At 46.3% G+C, this 20,580-nt stretch overlaps 1 protein-coding gene across 2 annotated transcripts in view; it reads right to left on the minus strand.

The window, feature by feature from the left end:
• Window positions 1-17,019, minus strand: part of FOXK2 (forkhead box K2) — a 71,125-nt gene extending 54,106 nt beyond the window's left edge. For both annotated transcript variants that reach the window (XM_032616987.1, XM_032616986.1), the window contains exon 1: window positions 16,548-17,019. In XM_032616987.1, coding sequence (XP_032472878.1) covers window positions 16,548-16,960 — 413 coding nt within the window. In that variant the 5' untranslated portion in view covers window positions 16,961-17,019. The remainder of the gene's footprint in view (window positions 1-16,547) is intronic.
• Between the last annotated feature and the right edge of the window lie 3,561 nt (window positions 17,020-20,580).

The raw sequence follows: 20,580 nt of genomic DNA on the forward strand, positions 1-20,580 counted from the left end.
TCCCGTTGCAGAGCACAGGCTCTGGACACGCAGGCTCAGCGGCCATGGCTCACGGGCCTAGCCGCTCCACGGCATGTGGGATCTTCCTGGACCGGGGCACGAACCCGTGTCCCCTGCATTGGCAGGCGGACTCTCAACCACTGCGCCACCAGGGAAGCCCCCTAGATTCAGTATCTTATGATACCCTATAATGGAAAAGAATCTGAAAAAGTACACACACACACACACACACACACACACACACATATCTGAATCACTTTGCTATACATCAGAAACTAACAGCACTGTAAACCAGCTATAGTTCAATTTTTTTTTAAAAAAAAAAGAGCAAAAATAAATAAATTGAATAAACATCTTATTGGATTAAAAAAAAAGCCAATTTTAAATTGACTGGTAGAGTTCCCCATCTTCCAACCAATGGCTTTTTCTTGGCCTTGAGTAAAGCTTAGGGCTTTAAAACACTGGCAAGAAAACTGCATGTGGGTTCGAATCTCAGCTCTGCCATTTCCAAGCTATGCAACTTTGGGTTAATACCTCCAAGCCTCAACTCTCAACTGGAATAGGAATAGGAATCAACTCAACAGAACTCACAGAGCAAATGAGAGCAGAAGCTGCAGGTTGGTGCCCCACAGCCTCCATTCCATCCTCGGTACCATCTATATGTAAGAACTTCACCCTTTCCCACTGGCCTACACATGGCAACATTTGAAAACATCTGTAATAACTTAAATGCAAAATTATTTCTTACTTTATGCAAAACATCCTTCAGGTACTAAGAAACATTTAACAAAATCACTATTATGATCTTAACTTTTTTCTAAGGGATTTTAAAGAAAATGAATCAACTTCACACAGTGTTAAGACTCCTGAAGAAATTTCATAACTTCTGATTCAGAGTATAGACCCTAACAAATTACTAAGAATAGCCAAGACATACTTATTGGAAGTGAATGAGAGTGTGACTTTCATGTCATTTTGCACTCAAGGTAATTTAGAAATTTTGTCGCACTCTATTTCACTTTTTAAAAAATGAGACAGTAAGTTTGATTTTATTCAAATATTGTCATATCTCTAAATCGAAGGAAAACAACTGGACTATTTCATACTCAGTGAAAAATGAGAATTAAAAGAATTAAAAATTTCACTGGCAAGAACTCATCAATCAGGGTGACATCAGCAAAATGGCTCAGTAGGAAGCTCCAAGCTCTCTTCTCCCACAACACACACACACAGAAAAACAAGCAGAAACTGTCAGAACCAATTTGTGGAAAACCCTGCAAAGCAGTCAGAAATCTGTAACCACTAAGTGCTGAATTGAGAAAGAGGTACTGGAAGGTAGGAAAGTTTTAGAATTTGCTACCCCTGTCCATCCCCTCTGCAGGGCAGCAGCAGACTTGGTCTTAAAGCATAAATGGTCTTAAAGTGAAGCAGCCTGGGTTGCCAATGTGGGACTGTTTTCCCTGGTTCTAGGGAGCAGAGCATATCTTGGGACAATTTATTGTATATGTCTGTTCCAACCCATCTGAGGGCTACCTGAAGGACTGACACAGGCACCTCTGTGTTTTGCCTACCTCAGAACTCAGGCTGAAAAAGCTTGAAAACACTGCACATCAAATCTGCCCCAGAGCAGAAGGCAAAAGATTACAGTCCAAATACACAATACACTGCCTAAGGCAAAAGCTGGGGAGAGTTTTCCTGGGAAATTAGGACATTCAAAAGTAACAGTGCAGCGGGTAGAGGGGGACTCAGAATTGTATTAAATACTTTGCATATTGTCTGATTAAACACAAACAGATGGGGTGGGAGGAGTAACAGTGCATGCTGGGAAATTCAGAAAGCCACACAGATACCCAGCGCAAGATGCATGCTCATGTAAGACCTGAGAAGACCCTGGGCTTTCACCTTGGGCTGATCCCCAAGCACAGTGCAAACCTGACCAAAAGTTGAAGGAGGGCCCAGGCACAGAGACAACTTTCAAAGACTGGGAGATGGGAGAGCTCCTGGTGCTCAAGGAAATCTCTGTCAAGACACCAGCTGAGGGACTTCCCTGGCAGTCCAGTGGTTAAGACTCCATGCTTCCACTCAAGGGGTCATGGGTTTGATCCCTGGTCAGGGATCTAGAATCCCACATGCCACAGCCAAAAAAGAAAAACCAAACAACAACAACAAAAACCCCCACCAACTGAACACAAGCCATGAAACAGGACTTCAGGGATCACTTTGTCAATGAATACAGTCTTTGCAATAGCAGTCTGAGAAAATCACTAGGCAAAAAGGAGTCCTGTAGCCTTCAACAAATGAAAAACAGCAATCCCTAGGGAAGGAGGAAAATCTGATTTTCAGAACTATTACAATAGTCAAATGTCCGGTTTTCAACAACAAAGAAATTACAAGGCACACAAAGAAACAGGAAAGTATGACTCAAAGGAACAAAATTAATTAACAGAAATCATCTCTGAAGAAGGTGAGAGATAGGACTTGCTAGATAAAGACTTTAAAACAACTGTGTTAAGTATGCTGCTCAAAGAACTAAAGGAAAACACAAAGAACTAAAGGAAATCAGGAAAGTGACGTATTGACAAAAATGGAATATCAAGAAAGAATACAAAGTATAAGAAGGAACCCAACAAAGCCTGGAGCTGAAAAGTATAGTAACTGAAAAAATTCACTACAGGGGTCCAACAGTATATTTGAGCAGGCAGAAGAATGAATCAGCAAACTTAAAAGATAGGACCACTGAAATGATCAAGTTTGAGGAGCAGAAAGAAAAAAGACTGAACACAGCCCAAAAGACTCATGGGACATCAACGAGCAGACCAACATACACATTTTGGGAGTCCCAAAAGAAGAGGGAAAAAGACAGAAAGAATATTTGAAAAAAAATCATGGCAGAAAATGTCCCAAATTTGATGAAAAGGCATGAACCTACAAATCCAAAACACTCAACAAAGTCCAAGTAAGATAAACACAGAGGTCCCACACTGAAACATTATAATTAAACCATCAAAAGACAAAGAAAGAATCTTGAAAGTAGCAAGAGAGAAGTAACATGTTATATACAAGCACTCTCAATAAGGTTAACAGCTGATTTCTTATCAGAGACCACAGAGGCCAGAAGACAGTGGGATGACACTTAAAAACAAAACAAACAACAAAAAAAACTGTTGACCTACCAAGAATTATATCCAGCAAAATTGTCCTTCAAAAACAAGGAAGAAATTAAGACATTCCTCAATAAACAGAAGTTGAGGGAGTTTGTTAACACTAGACCTGCCCTACAAGAAAGGTTAGAGGGTGTCCTTCAGGTTGAAATGAAAGACCAGTAAACAATGACTCAAAGTCATACGAAGAAAAAGAGATTTCCAGTGAAAATAAACACATAAGAAAACATAAAAATTAGTATTGTGACTATGGTTTGTAACTCCACTTTCCTACAGGATTCAAAAAACAAACGGGGCTTCCCTGGTGGCGCAGTGGTTGGAAGTCCACCTGCTAATGCAGGGAACGCGGGTTCGTGCCCCGGTCCAGGAGGATCCCACATGCTGTGGAGTGGCTGGGCCCATGAGCCATGGCCGCTGGGTCTGCGCTTCCGGAGCCTGTGCTCTGCAACGGGCGAGGCCACAACAGTGAGAGGCCTGCATACTGCAAAAAAAAAAAAAAAACAGAAAAACAAATGCATAAAAATAATTATAAATCTGAGAGTTCCCTGGCAGTCCAGGTTAGGACTCGGCACTTTCACTGCTGTGGCCCCGGGTTCAGTGCCCGGTCAGGGAACTAAGATCCTGCAAAATGCAAAACGCAAAAAAAACCAAAAAACAAAAAAAATCTATGTTATTTGGCACATATGTATGAAGATGTAATTTGTGACAAAACATAAAAGGGAGAAAGAGGAACTGTATAGGAGCAGAGTTTTTGTTTTTGAAGTTGATATCAATTCAAAATAGACTGTTTTAAATTTAGGATATTAAATGTAACCCACGTGGTAACCATAAAGAAAATATCTTAAAAATACACTCAAAAGGAAATGAGAAGATAGAACAGTTGACTACAAAAAAATCAACTGAACATAAAAGAAGGCAGTTAGGGAGGAAATGAGGAACCAAAAAACTCTAAGACATTGAAAAGAAAACAAATAGCAAAATAGCAGAGTCCTTCCTTATCGGTAATTAGTTTAAATGTAAATGGATTAAACTCTCCAATCAAAATACTTGAGACAAGAAATTTAAGATGTTTTCTTTAAAGAACAAATATTAATATTCATTCATCAACTCTCCTGCGTCAGGCAAAGGCAATCCATACGACAACCCCATGAAGTCGATTCAGTAATATCCATATTTACAGAAGAGGACCCTGAGGTTAAGAGATTAAATAGCTAAGCCACAGGGGGAGGGGCTCTTGCCTTCCCTTGGCCAAAGTGACATTATGACAGTGTTTCAGTAGCCTGATGAGCATACAGTGCCTGCCTTAGTCATTCTGAGCCCACCCTCAACCCTTCCTACGTGGAGAGGTTTGTGGAGAATAACACAGAGAGGGGAATAACAAGCAACCTCTGGGATGTGATTCTTAAGTGAAGCCCCCGGAAAGCTGCCCTCCAAAGAACAGAAAGGAGACCTAGGCTGATTCAGAGCTACCTAGGGTTACTGGACACCAGGAGGTGAGGGATGCTCAACCAGCCTTCTCAGTTGAGGTCCACCTCAACCTACAGACAATGCAATGACTCACAGAGGCTTAGTCAGATGCCCAAAGTTAATCTGCAGCCAAGCCAGGATGCTGTTCCAACAGCATGAGGTGTCCTCCAACAACTATAACCAAGGCTTGGCGCACTACTTTAACAAATAATGGCATAAGTATACAAGCCAGTCACAAATAAAAGCGGTCAAATAATCGTCGTTCCCAAAATACTAAAATCACTTTAAAAATTATTTATACGGACTTCCCTGGTGGTCCAGCGGTTAAGACTCTGCTCTACCAATGCAGGGGGCCCAGATTCCATCCCTGGTCAGGGAACTAGATCCTGCATGCCGCAACTAAAAGATCCTGTGTGCCCGCAACTAAAAGACCCTGCATACCGCAACAAAGATCTCGCACCTGGCAACAAAGATCCTGCGTGCCGCAACTGAGACCAAGAAATAAATAAATAAATATTTTAAAAATTTATTTATAAAAGTAAAGCTCTTCCCATTAGAGATACACAGGAAAAGAAACCCTAAACATTGAATGCCTGGTTACTAGGAACCCACAGATGTTATAAAGAACTAGATAGTTTTCAAAACTGTGACTAACAGATAAATTTGCATCAATGAGAAAATGAACACTCTGAAAGACAACTTTTAAGAGAGAACAAAATAAAAGATCAATGGAAAATAAAGTATAACTTTCAGAGGTGGGGCAGGAGTTGGGGTTAGAGTTGGACCACCTCATTAGGACAAGGACATGCTCTGGACTGGGCAATCCCAGAAGGATCTCCCCAGACCTCTGCAAAAGTCCTAAGCCAGAAGAACCACTAGGAGCCTGGCCCTCCTCCAGCCTAAGGCATGAGGCCATAGGAGCCAGGATCTGTGCACCTGCTCTGTGGGAGAAGTGAAGACATATTTGCAGGGACGTAGGCAAGACTAGATCTACCTTGTCTAGCATGGAGCAACACTGAAGAAAAGAAAACTGCATGGTCTGACTTGCTCCTGGAACAGGTCTACAGAAGTTACCCTGCAGCATGACAACCGTTATATGATCAATGCACATCATCAAGGACATTTTTATTCAACTACAGGAAATTCTGTACACGTGTATCCAGGCTTCCCCTGACCCCCTCCATGTATCAATCAACTTTAACTTTAAAAAACATATATACAAAACCAAAAAGCCCACTTAGGATGGTCCACCATCAATATAAACAAGAAGACAAGTGCAGGGAATTGTAGAATCAAAGAGTGAATTTAATTTTATTTATAACTGTTCTAAACTGTTTCCTTTGGTGCAATATCTATCAAACACAAACCTTGCAGCCTACAAACAAATTCACCAACAGACACTTGAGTCCTTATCAGGTTCCTGACACTACTCAAGGTCACAGGCCACAGTCCCAGTAAGTGTACAACCTGAGGATGAATGAGCCCAGCCCACAGAACACTTGAGTGCCAAGGTACAGGATATGAGCAGTGTTTAAAACACATGTGGGCAAGTCCAGAAGGAGACTAGGCAAAATGGGAACACAAGACTCAAGGAGGAAGCAGAATGGACAGTTTACATTTAAACCACATCTTCCTCCACCCAGCTCAAACAGCTGTAAAACTGATGCTCATAAACCTAACATCCTCCAAAAGTTTATAAGTGGCAAAAACATAGTATTTTTAATACATCACTTATGCACTCAAAATGCTATTATGGTCTGAAAAAGACCAGCAAAACACAACAGTCTCCAATCTACTTGTTTAGGGTTTTCTGTATCCCATCTGTTCAAGAGTCAAAAGATGAGTTCCATACTGCCGATTACTGGTGACTAAATACTATGAGTAAATGGCATCTGACAGCAGTCTTTCACAGTGTGGTTGTAGTGACACTAATTCACACTCCCTCACACCATCAGTTCGTTTTCCAGGAGAACCAAGACCACAGAAAACTGGAACAACTCCACTAAGACAACTCAATGTTTTTCTCATTAACCGTAAATGCTTGTAAAGTAATTTGACCAACCTAACTAAAGCCACTGGATATGCCTGAGCGCACATATTCCACGGGGGAGAACATCAGGCTACTCCCCAAAGTGCTAAGGCCAATCTTCCTACAACCCAGGTTAAGATTTAGGATTGCTTCCTGTGAGCGTCCTTCCAAAGCTGCAAAGAGAAAGATTCTATGCCAGGCCACTCCACCTCAGGCTTCGTTTCAGAAAGGCACCTGCCACTGAATTAGAAACAAACGCTTTGGTACTTTAAAGGTTTTAAATAGGTACCATTTGTAAGTTATTAAAATTCACCATCTATGGGGTTAAGAATAACATCCCACTGTTAGTGACTGCTAAGATCACTGTGCTCCAGGGGTCTCCACAGTCCTACCACTGATGCTTGGGGCAGGATCATCCTGCTGTGGGGGGGCTGTCCTGGGTATCGCACTATTTTGGCAGCATCCCTGGCCCCAGCCCACTAGAGGCCAGTTGCACCCCCTCCCAATCGTACCAACCTAACATGTCTCCAGAGGTTGCCGAATATTCTGGGGAAGGGAAGGGTACCCCAATGAGAACCACTGTTGTACTCTGATACCTTTCACTGGGTAAGATACAGAAGCACTCTGCAAATGACAAACGGCAGCAAAAGCCAAATAATGTCTAAAATCCCTATGGACTTCTCAGCAGGGCACCAAACATATACTCCAGAAACTGAGGCATGCTAGGAAAGGCAGCTTCCTACGAGATGCTTTCTAATCTCCCTGCAGCCACTTCCAGGGATGATGGCAGTAACACTTTGTCATGGTGCTCAAGCTGCTTCAAATCAAAGAAATGGCAACGTGTGCCCCCTTCAACGTGCCCTGGTGTACTGTGTTTCATTAGCAAATTCAAAAAATCCTCATTATAAGCTAAGACCAGGGATTTCCCTGGTGGCATAGTGGTTAAGAATCCGCCTGCCGGGCTTCCCTGGTGGCGCAGTTGTTGAGAGTCAGCCTGCTGATGCTGGGGATGCGGGTTCATGCCCCAGTCTGGGAGGATCTCACATGCCGCGGAGCGGCTGGGCCCGTGGGCCACGGCCGCTGAGCCTGCGCGTCTGGAGCCTGTGCTCCACAGCGGGAGAGGCCACGACAGTGAGGAGAGGCCCGCGTATCGCAAAAAAAAAAAAAGAATCCACCTGCCAATGCAGGGGACACGGTCTTCGAGCCCTGCTGCGGGAAGATCCCACATGCTGCGGAACAACTAAGCCCATGCACCACAACTACTGAGCCTGTGCTCTAGGGCCCGTGAGGCACAACTACTGAGCCCGTGTGCCACAACTACTGAGCCCACACGCCTAGAGTTGGTGCTCCACAACAAGAGAAGCCACTGTAACGAGAAGCCCGCGCACTGCAACCAAGAGTAGCATCCGCTCGCCGCAACGAGAGAAAGCTTGCGCACAGCAACGAAGACCCAACGCAGCCAAAAATAAATTTATTTTAAAAAAAAAAACTAGGACCAGAAGTGTGGGAGCTGACTTACTGTATTATCGTTAAGATATTGTAAACTCTCCAAAACCCAGACATAAAAGAAAACATGAGCTACACAAAAATGTTAAACAGATAAGAATACTATCCAAAATGCTAATTGCTTTGGCTAAAAGCTTCCTTATTTTAGAAATCCTCTTTTCTTCATTTAAAACACAAAAAAACCTTTCTCCTCAGCAAAGCAAGAATCGTTGAATTTTCACAGTGGAAAAACTTGCTACTGTTACTGAGGCTGTTGCCTCGTCTTGTGGAATATTTCCACCAATTATGCATGAAGCTATGCTGTGCTTCTGCAACTGTGTATCTAGATGAGACCTGCTGATGAACAGGGTACCATAAATGGGGGAGCCACACCTGACTAGAATCATGACACTAAATGATCAACATTTGAGAATATTCAAGTAACAGTAATGTCCTAAATCAGCAGCCAACAGGCACATGTATGTTAATTTTTTTAAAGATTTTTTTTTGACGTGGACCATTTTTAAAGTCTGTATTGAATGTTACAATATTGCGTCTGTTTTATGTTTTGGTTTTTTGGCCGTGAGGCATGTGGGATCTTAGCTCCCTGACCAAGGATTGAACCTGCACCCCCTCATTAGAAGGTGAAGTCTTAAACCACTGGACTGCAGGGAAGTCCCTGCACATGTATATTATATACCAAGTGATGATGGATCTGTGCCATTACCAGGGGGTACAAAAACGTGTAGGACCTGGTCCCCACCTTGGAGGACCAGCAGGGGAGAAAGTCAAACAAGAAGACAAGTTCCAGCACAAGGTGATGAGGAGGGAACGCTTTGCCTCACCCAGCTTGACAGCGGAAAGTGTTGCTGACAGGCTAGTCCCAAGAATGGGCTCCATGACCTATCCCTCCGTAGGGGGTCCACAGCACTTTGAATGTCTGAAAAGCACACGGCTGACATTCGAGGCCTGCAGAGGAGCCCAGCTTCAGGTCCTCACTGCCTCTAAGAAAAAGACCATGGCCCAAGTTTCAAAAGTATATGGGGGAACTTCCCTGGTGGCACAGTGGTTAAGAATCCACCTGCCAATGCAGGGGACATGGGTTCAAGTCCTGGTCCGGGAAGATCCCACATGCCACGGAGCAACTAAGCCCACGTGCCACAACTACTGAGCCTGTGCTCTAGCGCCCACGTGTTGCAACTACTGAAGCCCGCGCGCCTCGAGCCCATGCCCCGCAACAAGAGAAGCCACTGCAATGAGAAGCTCGCGCACCGCAACGAAGACCCAACGCCGACAAACATACATACATACAAACGTACATACATAAATTAATAAAAAAATTTTAAAAAGTAAATGTGGTTTGTGGGACTTCCCTAGTGGTGCAGTGGATTAAGACTCCGCTCTCCCAATGCAGGGGGCCCGGGTTCGACCCTTGGTCAGGGAACTAGATCCCACATACATGCCACAACTAAGAGTTTGCATGCTGCAACTAAGGAGCCTGCCTGCCACAACTAAGGAGCCAGCAAGCCGCAACTAAGGAGCCCACCTGCCACAACTAACACCTGGCGCAACAAAATAAATAAATGAGAAATAATTTCTTAAAAACAGTGTATGCGGGGGCTTCCCTGGTGGCTCAGTGGTTGAGAGTCCGCCTGCCGATGCGGGGGACACGGGTTCGTGCCCCGGTCCGGGAGGATCCCACATGCCGCGGAGCAGCTGGGCCCGTGAGCCATGGCCGCTGAGCCTGCACATCCGGAGCCTGTGCTCCGCAGTGGGAAAGGCCACAGCAGTGAGAGGCCCGCGTACCGCAAAAAAAAAAAAAAAAAAAAAAAGTGTATGCGGTTCATTACACTTCAATAAAAAGGCAATTTTAAAAAGAAAAACAGTATACTGTAAATTGCAAAGTTCTTCGACTGGACAGAGAAGCCATCCTTCATTTACAAAATGAGTTTGGCCAATGGCATTAATGAACAAGAATCCTTCAAATCAGACGGCAAACAGGACATGACTTTTAACCAGTTCCTTTTCCTGACTTTGCCCCCAAGGCAGAGGCACTTTTCCTTTCCCCCTGAAACTGGGAAGGTTTGTGGTGAAGCCGACATACTGGAGTGGAGGAGAACCAGAACAGAGGCTCTGGGAGAGAGGGCACCCCCAGACAGACCTCTCGTGGCCTGGCATGCTGGACGACACCATCCTCTTCCCATGGCCTGGCTTTATCCTCAGGTCCTGGCAGGGAAAAGACAACTTTTCCCGGCTGAAGAAATTTCAAACTTTGCTCACTGTTCCCAGAGGCTCTTGATCAATTTACTGCACACACGTGTGCATGTGTGTGGAGCTATGAGCAAGTTGGAGAGTGCTGACCCCTTGAGGACATTTTCACCCCCATGTCATATTTTCTGTCACGTTAGATCTCCATAGGCCCCTCCACACCAGGACACTGTGATAGATAAAATACAAGCAGCCCCTGATGTCTAGCAAGGGCAAGGGCACAGGCATGGTGCTAACCATGCCACACAATGTCAGTTATTATCCCTGTTAAAAGTAAGAGAACTAAAACTCAGGTTAAGCGGCAGGGCTGGAATTTGACTCCAGTCTGTCCGACCCCAGAGCCCATCCTTGCCTTCTCCTGATACAGTTAGCTGGCACACAAATGACCACTACAGGTGACAGGTCCCACCATGTAGGCTTGTTCTCAAACTCCGTTAGAAATTAAAATTATTTAAAATCTAACCATCTTAAACTATTCCTTAAGTAAACATTAAAATGAATAGACTGAGCTTTACCACTAGAAGACCTACTAAACACTAGGTAAAGGACAAGTAAGCTGGTTATTGGGTTATTTTTAACTTAGTAAAGTAACAATTATGCTAAAATAGCTGCACTGTGTTCCCAATGTCTACAAATCAGTGATAATAAAAAGTATTTCAATTTGCCAAATGAATATATATTGTAGCTTTTTTAAAAAATACATAGTGGTCATTAAAAGCAATTAATTTATAAACTGAGCACTTTCCGAAGTGTAAAGCACCTCCGCTCCTCTGCTATGGATCTGCCATTACATGTCACCCACTTCTGGGTCCTGGACTCCAGCCATCCTAGACCCCAGATCTTAGCTCTGCCTACAGCTGGTCAGTCTCAGGTCATAAAATGAAGGTGTTTCAGCCAACCCTGCAGCCCTGAAACAAAATAACATGCCAGACCTCACTAGTGGCTCTGCTTAGGTCTTCTCAGAAGACAACTTCGGGACTTCCCTGGTGGCGCAGTGGTTAAGAATCCGCCTGCCAACGTAGGGGACACAGGTTCAAGCCCTGGTCCGGGAAGATCCCACATGCCATGCAACTAAGCCCGTGCACCACAACTACTGAGCCCATGTGCCACAACTACTGAAGCCCATGCACCTAGAGCCCATGCTCCACAAGAGAAGCCACCACAATGAGAAGCCCGCACACCACAACAAAGAGTAGCCCCCGCTCTCCAAAACTAGAGGAAGTCCGCACACAGCAACAAAGACCCAACACAGCGTTAAATAAATAAATAAAAGAAGAAGACACCCTCATTTTGGTGGTAATGCAAACTGGTACAGCCACTATGGAGAACAGTATGGAGGTTCCTTAAAAAACTGAAAATAGAGCTACCATATGAGCTAGCAATCCCACTCCTGGGCATATACCCAGAGAAAACCATAATGTGAAAGATACATGCACCCCAGTGTTCACTGCAGCACTATTCACAATAGCCAGGACATGGAAGCAACCTAAATGTCCATCAACAGAGGAATGGATAAAGAAGATGTGGTACATACATACAATGGAATATTACTCAGCCATAAAAGAAGAACAAAATAATGCCATTTGCAGCAACATGGATGGACCTAGAGATTCTCATACTGAGCGAAGTAAGTCAGACAGAGAAAGACAAATATCATATGATATTGCTTATATGGGGAATCTAAAAAAAGGCTACAAATGAACTTATCTACAAAACCTAAATAGAGTTACAGATGTAGAAGATAAACTTATGGTTATGGTGGGGGTGCGTAAGGGTAGGGGAGGGATAAATTGGAAGACTGGGATTGACACATACACACTACTATATATAAAATAGATAACTAATAAGGACCTACTGTATAGCACAGGAAACTCTTACTCAATACTCTGTAATGGCCTATATTAGGAAAAGAATCTAAGAAAGAGTGGATATATGTAATTGTGTAACAGGTTCACTTTACTGCAACTAACAAAACATTGTAAATCAATTATACCCCAATAAAAATTTTTAAAAAAGAAGACACCCTCATTTTATCATCTCCTACTGGGAACTCTAACCTCCACACCTCATCTGTGTCCATTCTTTGGGCCTCAGCTACATCTCTCAGTGGTTCCCCCACCCACTTCACCCTGGTGATCCACATGGTTTCTACTCCTTCTAACCCTAATATCGCCTCTGCCCTCCTTAGAATATCCACACACACCCCCTCACAAACACATCTTACACCCCCACTCCCTCCTCTCTCTCTTCACCCGGGGGTCCCACACCCCATCTCCTTCCTCATCCTCCAAAACATCCTAATCACCAAGCCCATGGCTTCCCATGGAGGGTGACACTGCAGGTCACTGTCCTTTTCCCGAGGCTCTCCTCTCTTGGCACTCCCCTTCTTATTTCCTTCTTCCTGGTACTGGTATTCTCTGGGAAACTTGGTTCTGCCCAATCCCTTTTATCTAAGCAGGACCGAGTCATTGTGAGATCCTTCAGTTCTCTTCTTGGAGTCTTCACCTGTGAAGCTCCAGAAGCCACTGACTGCTCAGCTTTCTCCTGTCCTCACCTTAGAGGATACTACCTGTGATTTAGTGAGGAAGTCTTCAAGTGTGACATAAACAAACTTCATCTGCAAGTTAAAACATGCCACATAAGAAAGAGGAGGTTTGCTGTATCACCAACCCTTAGGCAGTTAATTCAGCATAGAAACAGGGTCACTTTCTAAATAAACACAACTGCAGTTCTGCATGTTAAATATCTTTGGGCAATAGTAAATTCAACTTGTTCTATTTATGCTTGGCTATTAGATATTTAGGATCTTACTGATCGAAAAATACATCAAATTCACTTGACATTTCAAAGTATAAACAACTGTTAAAGAGTTGTTTATTTTTATTTATAAATTATGCTTAGTTTGCTACCATGGCCACAAGAAGAGCAACAGCAGCAAAACCAGACATTCCTGCCCAACAGATCTTCCTGAAACACTTTACTGCTCGCTCAGGCGCCAGACCAGGTCCTTAGACAAACAAGGACCCTGTCCTCAAAGAGAACATTCTTCATTCTCTCGTTGACCACTGTGAAAATGCTCCCCGAGCAGGCCCAGGCAAACATCATGCTCCACAAACCTGTCCCCAAAGTCCTTTCCAGCCTGAATTCTATCTCTCCAGTGCCAGGATGCTGGCCCAGCCACACCTGCAAGGTCACTCTACCTGCCCACTTCAGGAGCCCGGCCCAGGTGGCCCAGGGCTCCCCCACCTAGAGCACTCCACAGACCACCTCCCCCCCCCCCCCCCGAGTCCCAATAACACCTGAACCTCCAACAAGTCAGACGCTCCTGGGGAGGAAAAAGTTGCATCTCTGTACACACAGCCCTGCATACTTGGCCAAAAACCAAGGATTTTTGGAAATCACTTGTTTTCTGGAAAATCACACACTATGGCACTCTTGTACATATTCAGCTCAAACCCCCGCCCCCGCAACATACACACTCACACGCCGGTCCTCACTAGGCATGGAACTTACCAACCACCATGGAGAAGGTGCTTGTACTCAGATCTTACCCAAACCATTTAAAATACTCACAACACCAACATACAGGATCACACTCCTCATTTTCCTCTATTCCTCCCAAATTAATACTTTAGTATTTTAATAAAATAGTGAACCATACTTTAAGCCTAAAGTGTTTATATACTCTTCCAAGTTCTCTGTATATAAACTTTTAATACTAACTACAAAATTTAAGTTCATTTTAAAATAGGAATAAAGTCATTTTTATTCAAATAAGAAACCAACCATAGGCTGTCATATTTTTAAAACTCCTCAGTGATTTTTCAATTCAGTAAGCAAGTATGAAACAAACAGTAAGAATACCTATTAACCTCTGGGGACTTCCCTGGTGGTCCAGTGGTTAAAACTCCGCACTTCCACTGCAGGAGGCATGGGTATAACCCCTGGTCAGGGAACTAAGATCCCGCATGCATTAGGCGTGGCCAAAAAGAAAAAAAATTTCAACCTCTGCGTAATCACTCTAAGTTACATTTGCTTTTAAACTTTCACAATTTAATTTTTTTAATGTTAAAAAGAACTTGGAACATAAAACTTAGATTAATTTCAAGAAAAAGATTTTTAAAACAATTTCTCTGCATTTAGCTAGCACCAATCGTCTTTACACAGTTTTTTTCCTATAACCTGTATCTATGATCACCCTACACCAACTTGGAAACAATGCCTTACAAAAAGGGAGGTGCTGCAAAATCCTAACAGTTATCCACTCATCTCACACTGTAAAACTGCCAAAACCCCTTCCATGAAAAAAACCACTCCCCTCTGTCAGTATGGGCAGAGGTTCCCAGGCCCAGAAGTCTAGGGCTGGTGGTAGGCTTGGTGGCCCAGGGACTCTTCACTGTACACTAGCTGGAGATGAAGGCCAGAGACCCCGCATCTACCCATCACCGTTTTTTGTTTTGTTTTGTTTTTTGTTGTTGTTGGTTTTCTTTTTTTGGGCCCTGCCACGTGGCATGTGGGATCTTAGCTCCCCGGGATGAAACCCGCACCCCCTGCATTGGAAGCGTGGAGTCTTAACCCCTGGACTACCAGGGAAGTTCCCCCATCGCCCTTCTTACTCATCTCCTCTGAAAGCCTCACTCCACTCCTCAAAAGTCTGAATTCTGCTCCCTCGCATAAAAATCAATTTATTTCCATGTTTGGTATGTCAACGCAAATGGTTTTGGCTGAATGGTAATAACAGAATTTTCTTTAAAAACCTCAAAGTCCTCAGAGTAAAAATATAATGCCCTTTGCTGTGATGCCAAGTTATTTGTAAACAACAAACCATCAAATTAAAAAACTGCCATCAGGTCCCTACTATCGATTTTATGCAATCTATAGTACAAATACACACAAACAACGTTCTGGCTTGAAAAATAACATTCTTTGAAACGTTCCCATCAAGATTTAAGGAACTAGCTGGTGCAGCTTTCCAGGCTAAACAGTAACACAGCACCCACATACAAAAGTGAAGAAATAAAGAAAAGCAAGAGCTCTTATCACCATCTCCAACAACTGAAAGCAGTCAAAAATTCCAGTTTATGGAGAAAGCCCCTGAGGAATAATTAGCATTTCCTAGAGAGCAAATTTGTTTTTCAAGCAGACTAAATGATAACTTCACAAAACCATAGAACCAAGCTGAACTGCTTTGTAGCAGGATTGACAGTTCCTCAAGAAGATCACTTAATTATACTCTATAACACCTTAGAAAAATTTCTAAATAAATGATTTTTTTTAAAGTTATGTTGAAAGTATCTAGTTTTCCAAAATTTAAGGTTCAGAGCACAGATTTAAAAATCCATCATGCTTCAAGAGCTTTCAATTTTTAGGCTACAAAAAACACAATGAGAAAAAGAAGTCCTTGCAGCTTAAAAAACACACGCTTGAAATAATACACTACTGAAAACGTGTAGAACAAAAAGAAAGTAACAGATAACCCAACGGCAGTTAAGACACAGATTTTTGTTTTGGGCAGTTCCACCAACCAGAGTTTTACATTTCTATTCCATACTACCTACATGCTAGTTACGAAAATTATATGCGAACTCCCAGAACACACAGAGTACCCCCAGAAAACCTCAGCCCACGTGGACAGCTGCCTGAGCCTCCAGCTTTGGATAAGTGAGGATGGGGGTCCCGGGCAGGAATTGTAGTCCGTGTTCCGGTCGTGGGTACGGTGGATGAGGTCGGGACATTGGGGTCATGGACTGGGATCCGGTCGGGATGATGGGATCTGGGTCTGGTTCTGGCCGTAGGAAGAACGAACCCAGATGTCGGGATCTAGGTCCTGGTTGGGAAGATGGACAAGGGCTTGGGGTCGGAATGGGGCTCCGAGTCTGGGTCCTGTCTGTGTCCTACTCGTGGCTAGGTCCAGGCGGGGATCGCTGGCCGGGGGCTGGGTCCTGTAGGTGGGGGCAGCAGATCCCGGGGGGTGGTCAGGACCCAAATCTGGGTCCTCCTGGTCGTGGGTGGGGGTAGGGGGTCGTGGATCGCGAGTCGGTGGTCCGGGTCGGGGTAGAGGTCGGGGTCTGGGTTCCGGTCCCGCCGGCCAGGCCGCACCCCCGTCCGCCCGCCCCCCCAGCCCGGGCCCCACTCACACGCGCGGCAGCTGCAGTGGCGGCGCCCCGCGCCTTTGGAACACGCCGTCCACGAACACGCCATTCTTGCCGAGGCAGCGCAGGTAGAAGTCGCCGCCCGCGTCGGGCCCGGGCTGCGCCGACGGCTCCGGGGCCGCCCCGCCATGGCCGCCGCCGCCCGGGGGCGTGAAGATCTCGAGGTGGCGCCGCGAGATGAAGCTCGAGTGGCCCATGCTCACGTCCACCGAGCCCTGCGACGAGTTGCGCCCGATGGTCACCGAGCGCTTCTTCATCAGGTACTCGAACTCGCGGCCCTCGAGGCGCGCCACGGCCCAGCCGCCCGGCGGGGACCCGCCGCCCGCGCCCCCGCCGCCCCCGGCGCCGCCGCCCGCGGGAGGCCCGCCCGCGCCCGGGAGCGCCGCGGCCGCCGCCATGGGCCTGCGAGGGCCCGGGCCGCCTTCCGCCGCCGCCACGGAGCTGAGGGCCGAGCGAGGCCGCCGGCCGGCGAGCGACGAGCGGCGGCGAGGGGCGGGACACGCGCGGCGCGCCGCGGGCCGGCGCCGGGCCCGTGACTGACGGCGGCACCCGCCTATAGCGGCGGTGCACGGCAGTGGGGCTACCAGAGGCTGGTCAATGGCGAGGCACGCCGGCCGTGCGCCCGCACGTCGGCCGCGGCGCCCGACGCAGGCGCGGCTTCTGGCGGCCTGGAAAACGCGGTACGGAGCAGGGCGGCCTTGGAGCCGCCGAGCCGACGCACGGAGCCGCGCAGAGCGGGGAACCGGGGCGGGGGCGGGGGCCGGGCCGGGGTCAAGGTCGGCGGGGGCAGGGAGTGGGGGCCCGCACACTCCGCACCGGCCCCGTGCTTTGCCGCTGCCGTCACGCGCGCATCCTCAAGCGTGGCAGAAGTCTGCCTCGTGTTAGCAGCCGAAATCCACGCGTTTCCACGGTTGCAATGGCTGTGAGACCCCACCGCGAGTGTCTGCGGGCTGGCGAGGAGGGAGAGAAGAGTGGAGAGAGTCCGTGAGGAGGGTCCATGAGGCAGGGGGAGGGTCCTCCGGGAGGAGAGTGGGGAGGGCCCGCTGGGAGGGTCCAGGGGAGCGTGGGGAGGGGACGAGGGGAGGGGCGCAGGAGCGCGGGTCAGCGTCCCGACGCCGTGGGCCTGGAGTGAGCGGGAAGCTTCGAAGGCCGCAGGCAGGTCAGGCTCCGGTGGTGGCAGAGCCCGGCACTTGGTCTCTGTGTAAAAACCCATTCTAAAGAAATGGAAATTAACGTGCCCCTCTGAATGCGACATCTTCCTGTCTCATTTGCTGTAGATGTGTTTGTGGTTATAGTACAAACCCCCAGGGGTTAACACTGCTTTGAACCATAGGCGTGGCAGAATCTCCTAGACAGAATAAAAGTAGTTTCGTTAAATACTTATTATATGTGGGAGAGATTTTAGGTGGTGTCGAGATGAGAATTTAAGTATTGGGTTTGGCCAATGAGTTCGTTCGGGTGTTCCGTAGGGGAAAACCCGAACGAACTTTTTGGCCAACCCATAATAAGTGGGGAACCTTTCATTTTCAAACAAAACACAGTTGATCAAAAGAAAGAGCATCCCATCAGGTATAACTGATGTTTTCAAACCAGTTGTCAAAGTGACCAGTGTGTTGTCCCGAGGTCCTGGTGCTCTGGTGGGGGACAACCACCACTCTGCCTTGCATTCGGAAGCTTCCTCGTGATAAAAAGTAACTGACCGTGTTCGGAGTATGTGTTGTGTGCTGTTGAACTTATGTAAGGCCGCTCACTAGAAACGTTCACTTGCTTTTCACATTTTTTTGTCAACACACAGTGTCCACCGCATGCAGGGAACCCAGGCCTATAGGTATGAAGAGGGTGAGTCTGTCCCATTGAACTGATGTGTCTCAACAGTGTCCCTCCTATGTAGACACAAGGCCCCTTGATGAAAAGATGGACAATGCCAGGCAAGTGGAAATGGTAACAACCACACGGTTCTGAGAAGGAGACAGGTCACCGACACTGGGATAGTCTGAAAAGGCTCCAGAGCAGAGGGGGCTTGTACCAGCCCTTCCATCCATTCCGAGTGCTCAGTAAGCACCCGTTGTATACCAGTCACAGGCCAGGGTTGGACAGAGAGCAGTGAGCAGACCCGGCAGCCATGTCCCATCAGCACGTGTGAAAGAAGGGGCCAAAAGGAAGCAGCACGCACGATCCATTGAGACAGAGGAAGAGCACCAGGACATGTTCTCGGGGTTCAGCAGCATCGCTGCTCTTTACATGGAGCAGCTGAAGGCGGAGATGTGGAGGAGACAAACCCCACCCAAAGGGCTTACAAACCTTTGTTCTCTCATCCTGGGGTGTGTCCATGCTGGACACAGGTGCAGGAAGAGAGCGAGACCACGGGGCACCTGCCCGGTGGGGCACCTGCCCGGTGGTGCTTACGGAGGACCCACAGTGCACGTGTGAACACATATAGGCACAGCCAAGGAGCAGCACATAGAGCAGAGTGAGAGGTCTGAGAGGTGGACAGGAGGGCCAGAGGAGGAGGATACCTCTGACCTGAGGCCTGAAGGACATGAGCCAGGGCCACAGTGACCTCTGGGCAAAGAGCAAGGGCAATGGCCCAGAGGCAGGAGTACTATATGCTCCGTGAGTCAGGGGCCGGGGGAGGGGGGCCTGCATGAGGGGAGAGACAGCCAGGGAGCAATTCAGAGGCTGCTGCTCCATGGGGGCCCTCAGCACCTGAGATGGGAAACCACTGGGCATTTCAAGCAATGAGCAACATGATCCAATTTAACTTTTACAAAGATCAGCCTTTCTGCTGTGTGGGACAAAACTGAAAACAGGGAGGCCCATTTGTGTCTCACAGTGATTCAGGCGACAGAAAAGGGTAGTTGGACTCACGATCCTCAAGGCTTTTTGCGTAAGTACCCAACAAACTAGTTTTGTGAAAATTTGTAAGCTTACACATTTAAGATAATAGCAAAAATTTCCACCATGTTTAAATAGTTGCAATAGATACAATTTCCCAAATATTAGAAATACTGCCTTTTAAAATAAAACCATGGGGCTTCCCTGGTGACGCAGTGGTTAAGACTTCGCCTTCCGATGCAGGGGGTGCGGGTTTGATCTCTGGTCAGGGAGCTAAGATCCCACATGCCTCGCAGCCAAAAAACCAAAACATAAAACAGAAGCAATACTGTAACAAATTCAATAAAGACTTTAAAAATGGTCCACATCAAAAATAAAAATTCAAGTTTTGATTAAGACTAAAGAGTTGAATTATATTGGAGATTTGTCTCAATAATGTCTAAGGCTTTTTTTCCCTGACAATTAGTCCATATATCCAGTGATGAGAATTACTAGAATGAGGCAGGGTACAGAATCGGTATTATCCCTATTTTTTTCATAAATGTATACACATAAGTAAACAGAACTGGGGGAAGTTTTATTAAAGCAACCTAACTGTTCTTTGAACCTCTTCTGTCTGCAGGTCCTACACGAGAGCTGAACAGAGATTGCAGAGGTCCTGCAGGACTGGGAGATGTTGAAGCAAAGAGAAGAGATCTTGGTGCAGCCCAAGCAAACAGCTGGGACACCAGAAAGGCCACACCCTAGAAAACAATACAGCTGAATTCAGAGAGGAAGTTTAAACTCAAAGTCACATCACTAGAAATCATCTGAATCAAAACACAGGGAAAGGGACTTCCCTGGTGGCACAGTGGTTAAGAATCTGCCTGCCAATGCAGGGGACACAGTTTTGAGCCCTGGTCTGGGAAAATCCCACATGCCATGGAGCAACTAAGCCCGTGTGCCACAACTACTGAGCCTACATGCCACAACTACTGAAGCCCGCGTGCCTAGAGCCCGTGCTCCACAAGAGAAGCCACCGCAATGAGAAGCACACGCACTGCAATGAAGAGTAGCCCCTGCTTGCCACAACTGGAGAAAGCCCATGCACAGCAACAAAGACCCAACGCAGCCAAAAATAAATAAATAAACTTATTTTAAAAATGAAAATAAGGAAAAAAGGTAACAGAAAAGAGTATTAGAG

This window comes from Phocoena sinus, chromosome 20, assembly GCF_008692025.1.
Source record: "Phocoena sinus isolate mPhoSin1 chromosome 20, mPhoSin1.pri, whole genome shotgun sequence".
NCBI lineage: Eukaryota > Metazoa > Chordata > Mammalia > Artiodactyla > Phocoenidae > Phocoena > Phocoena sinus.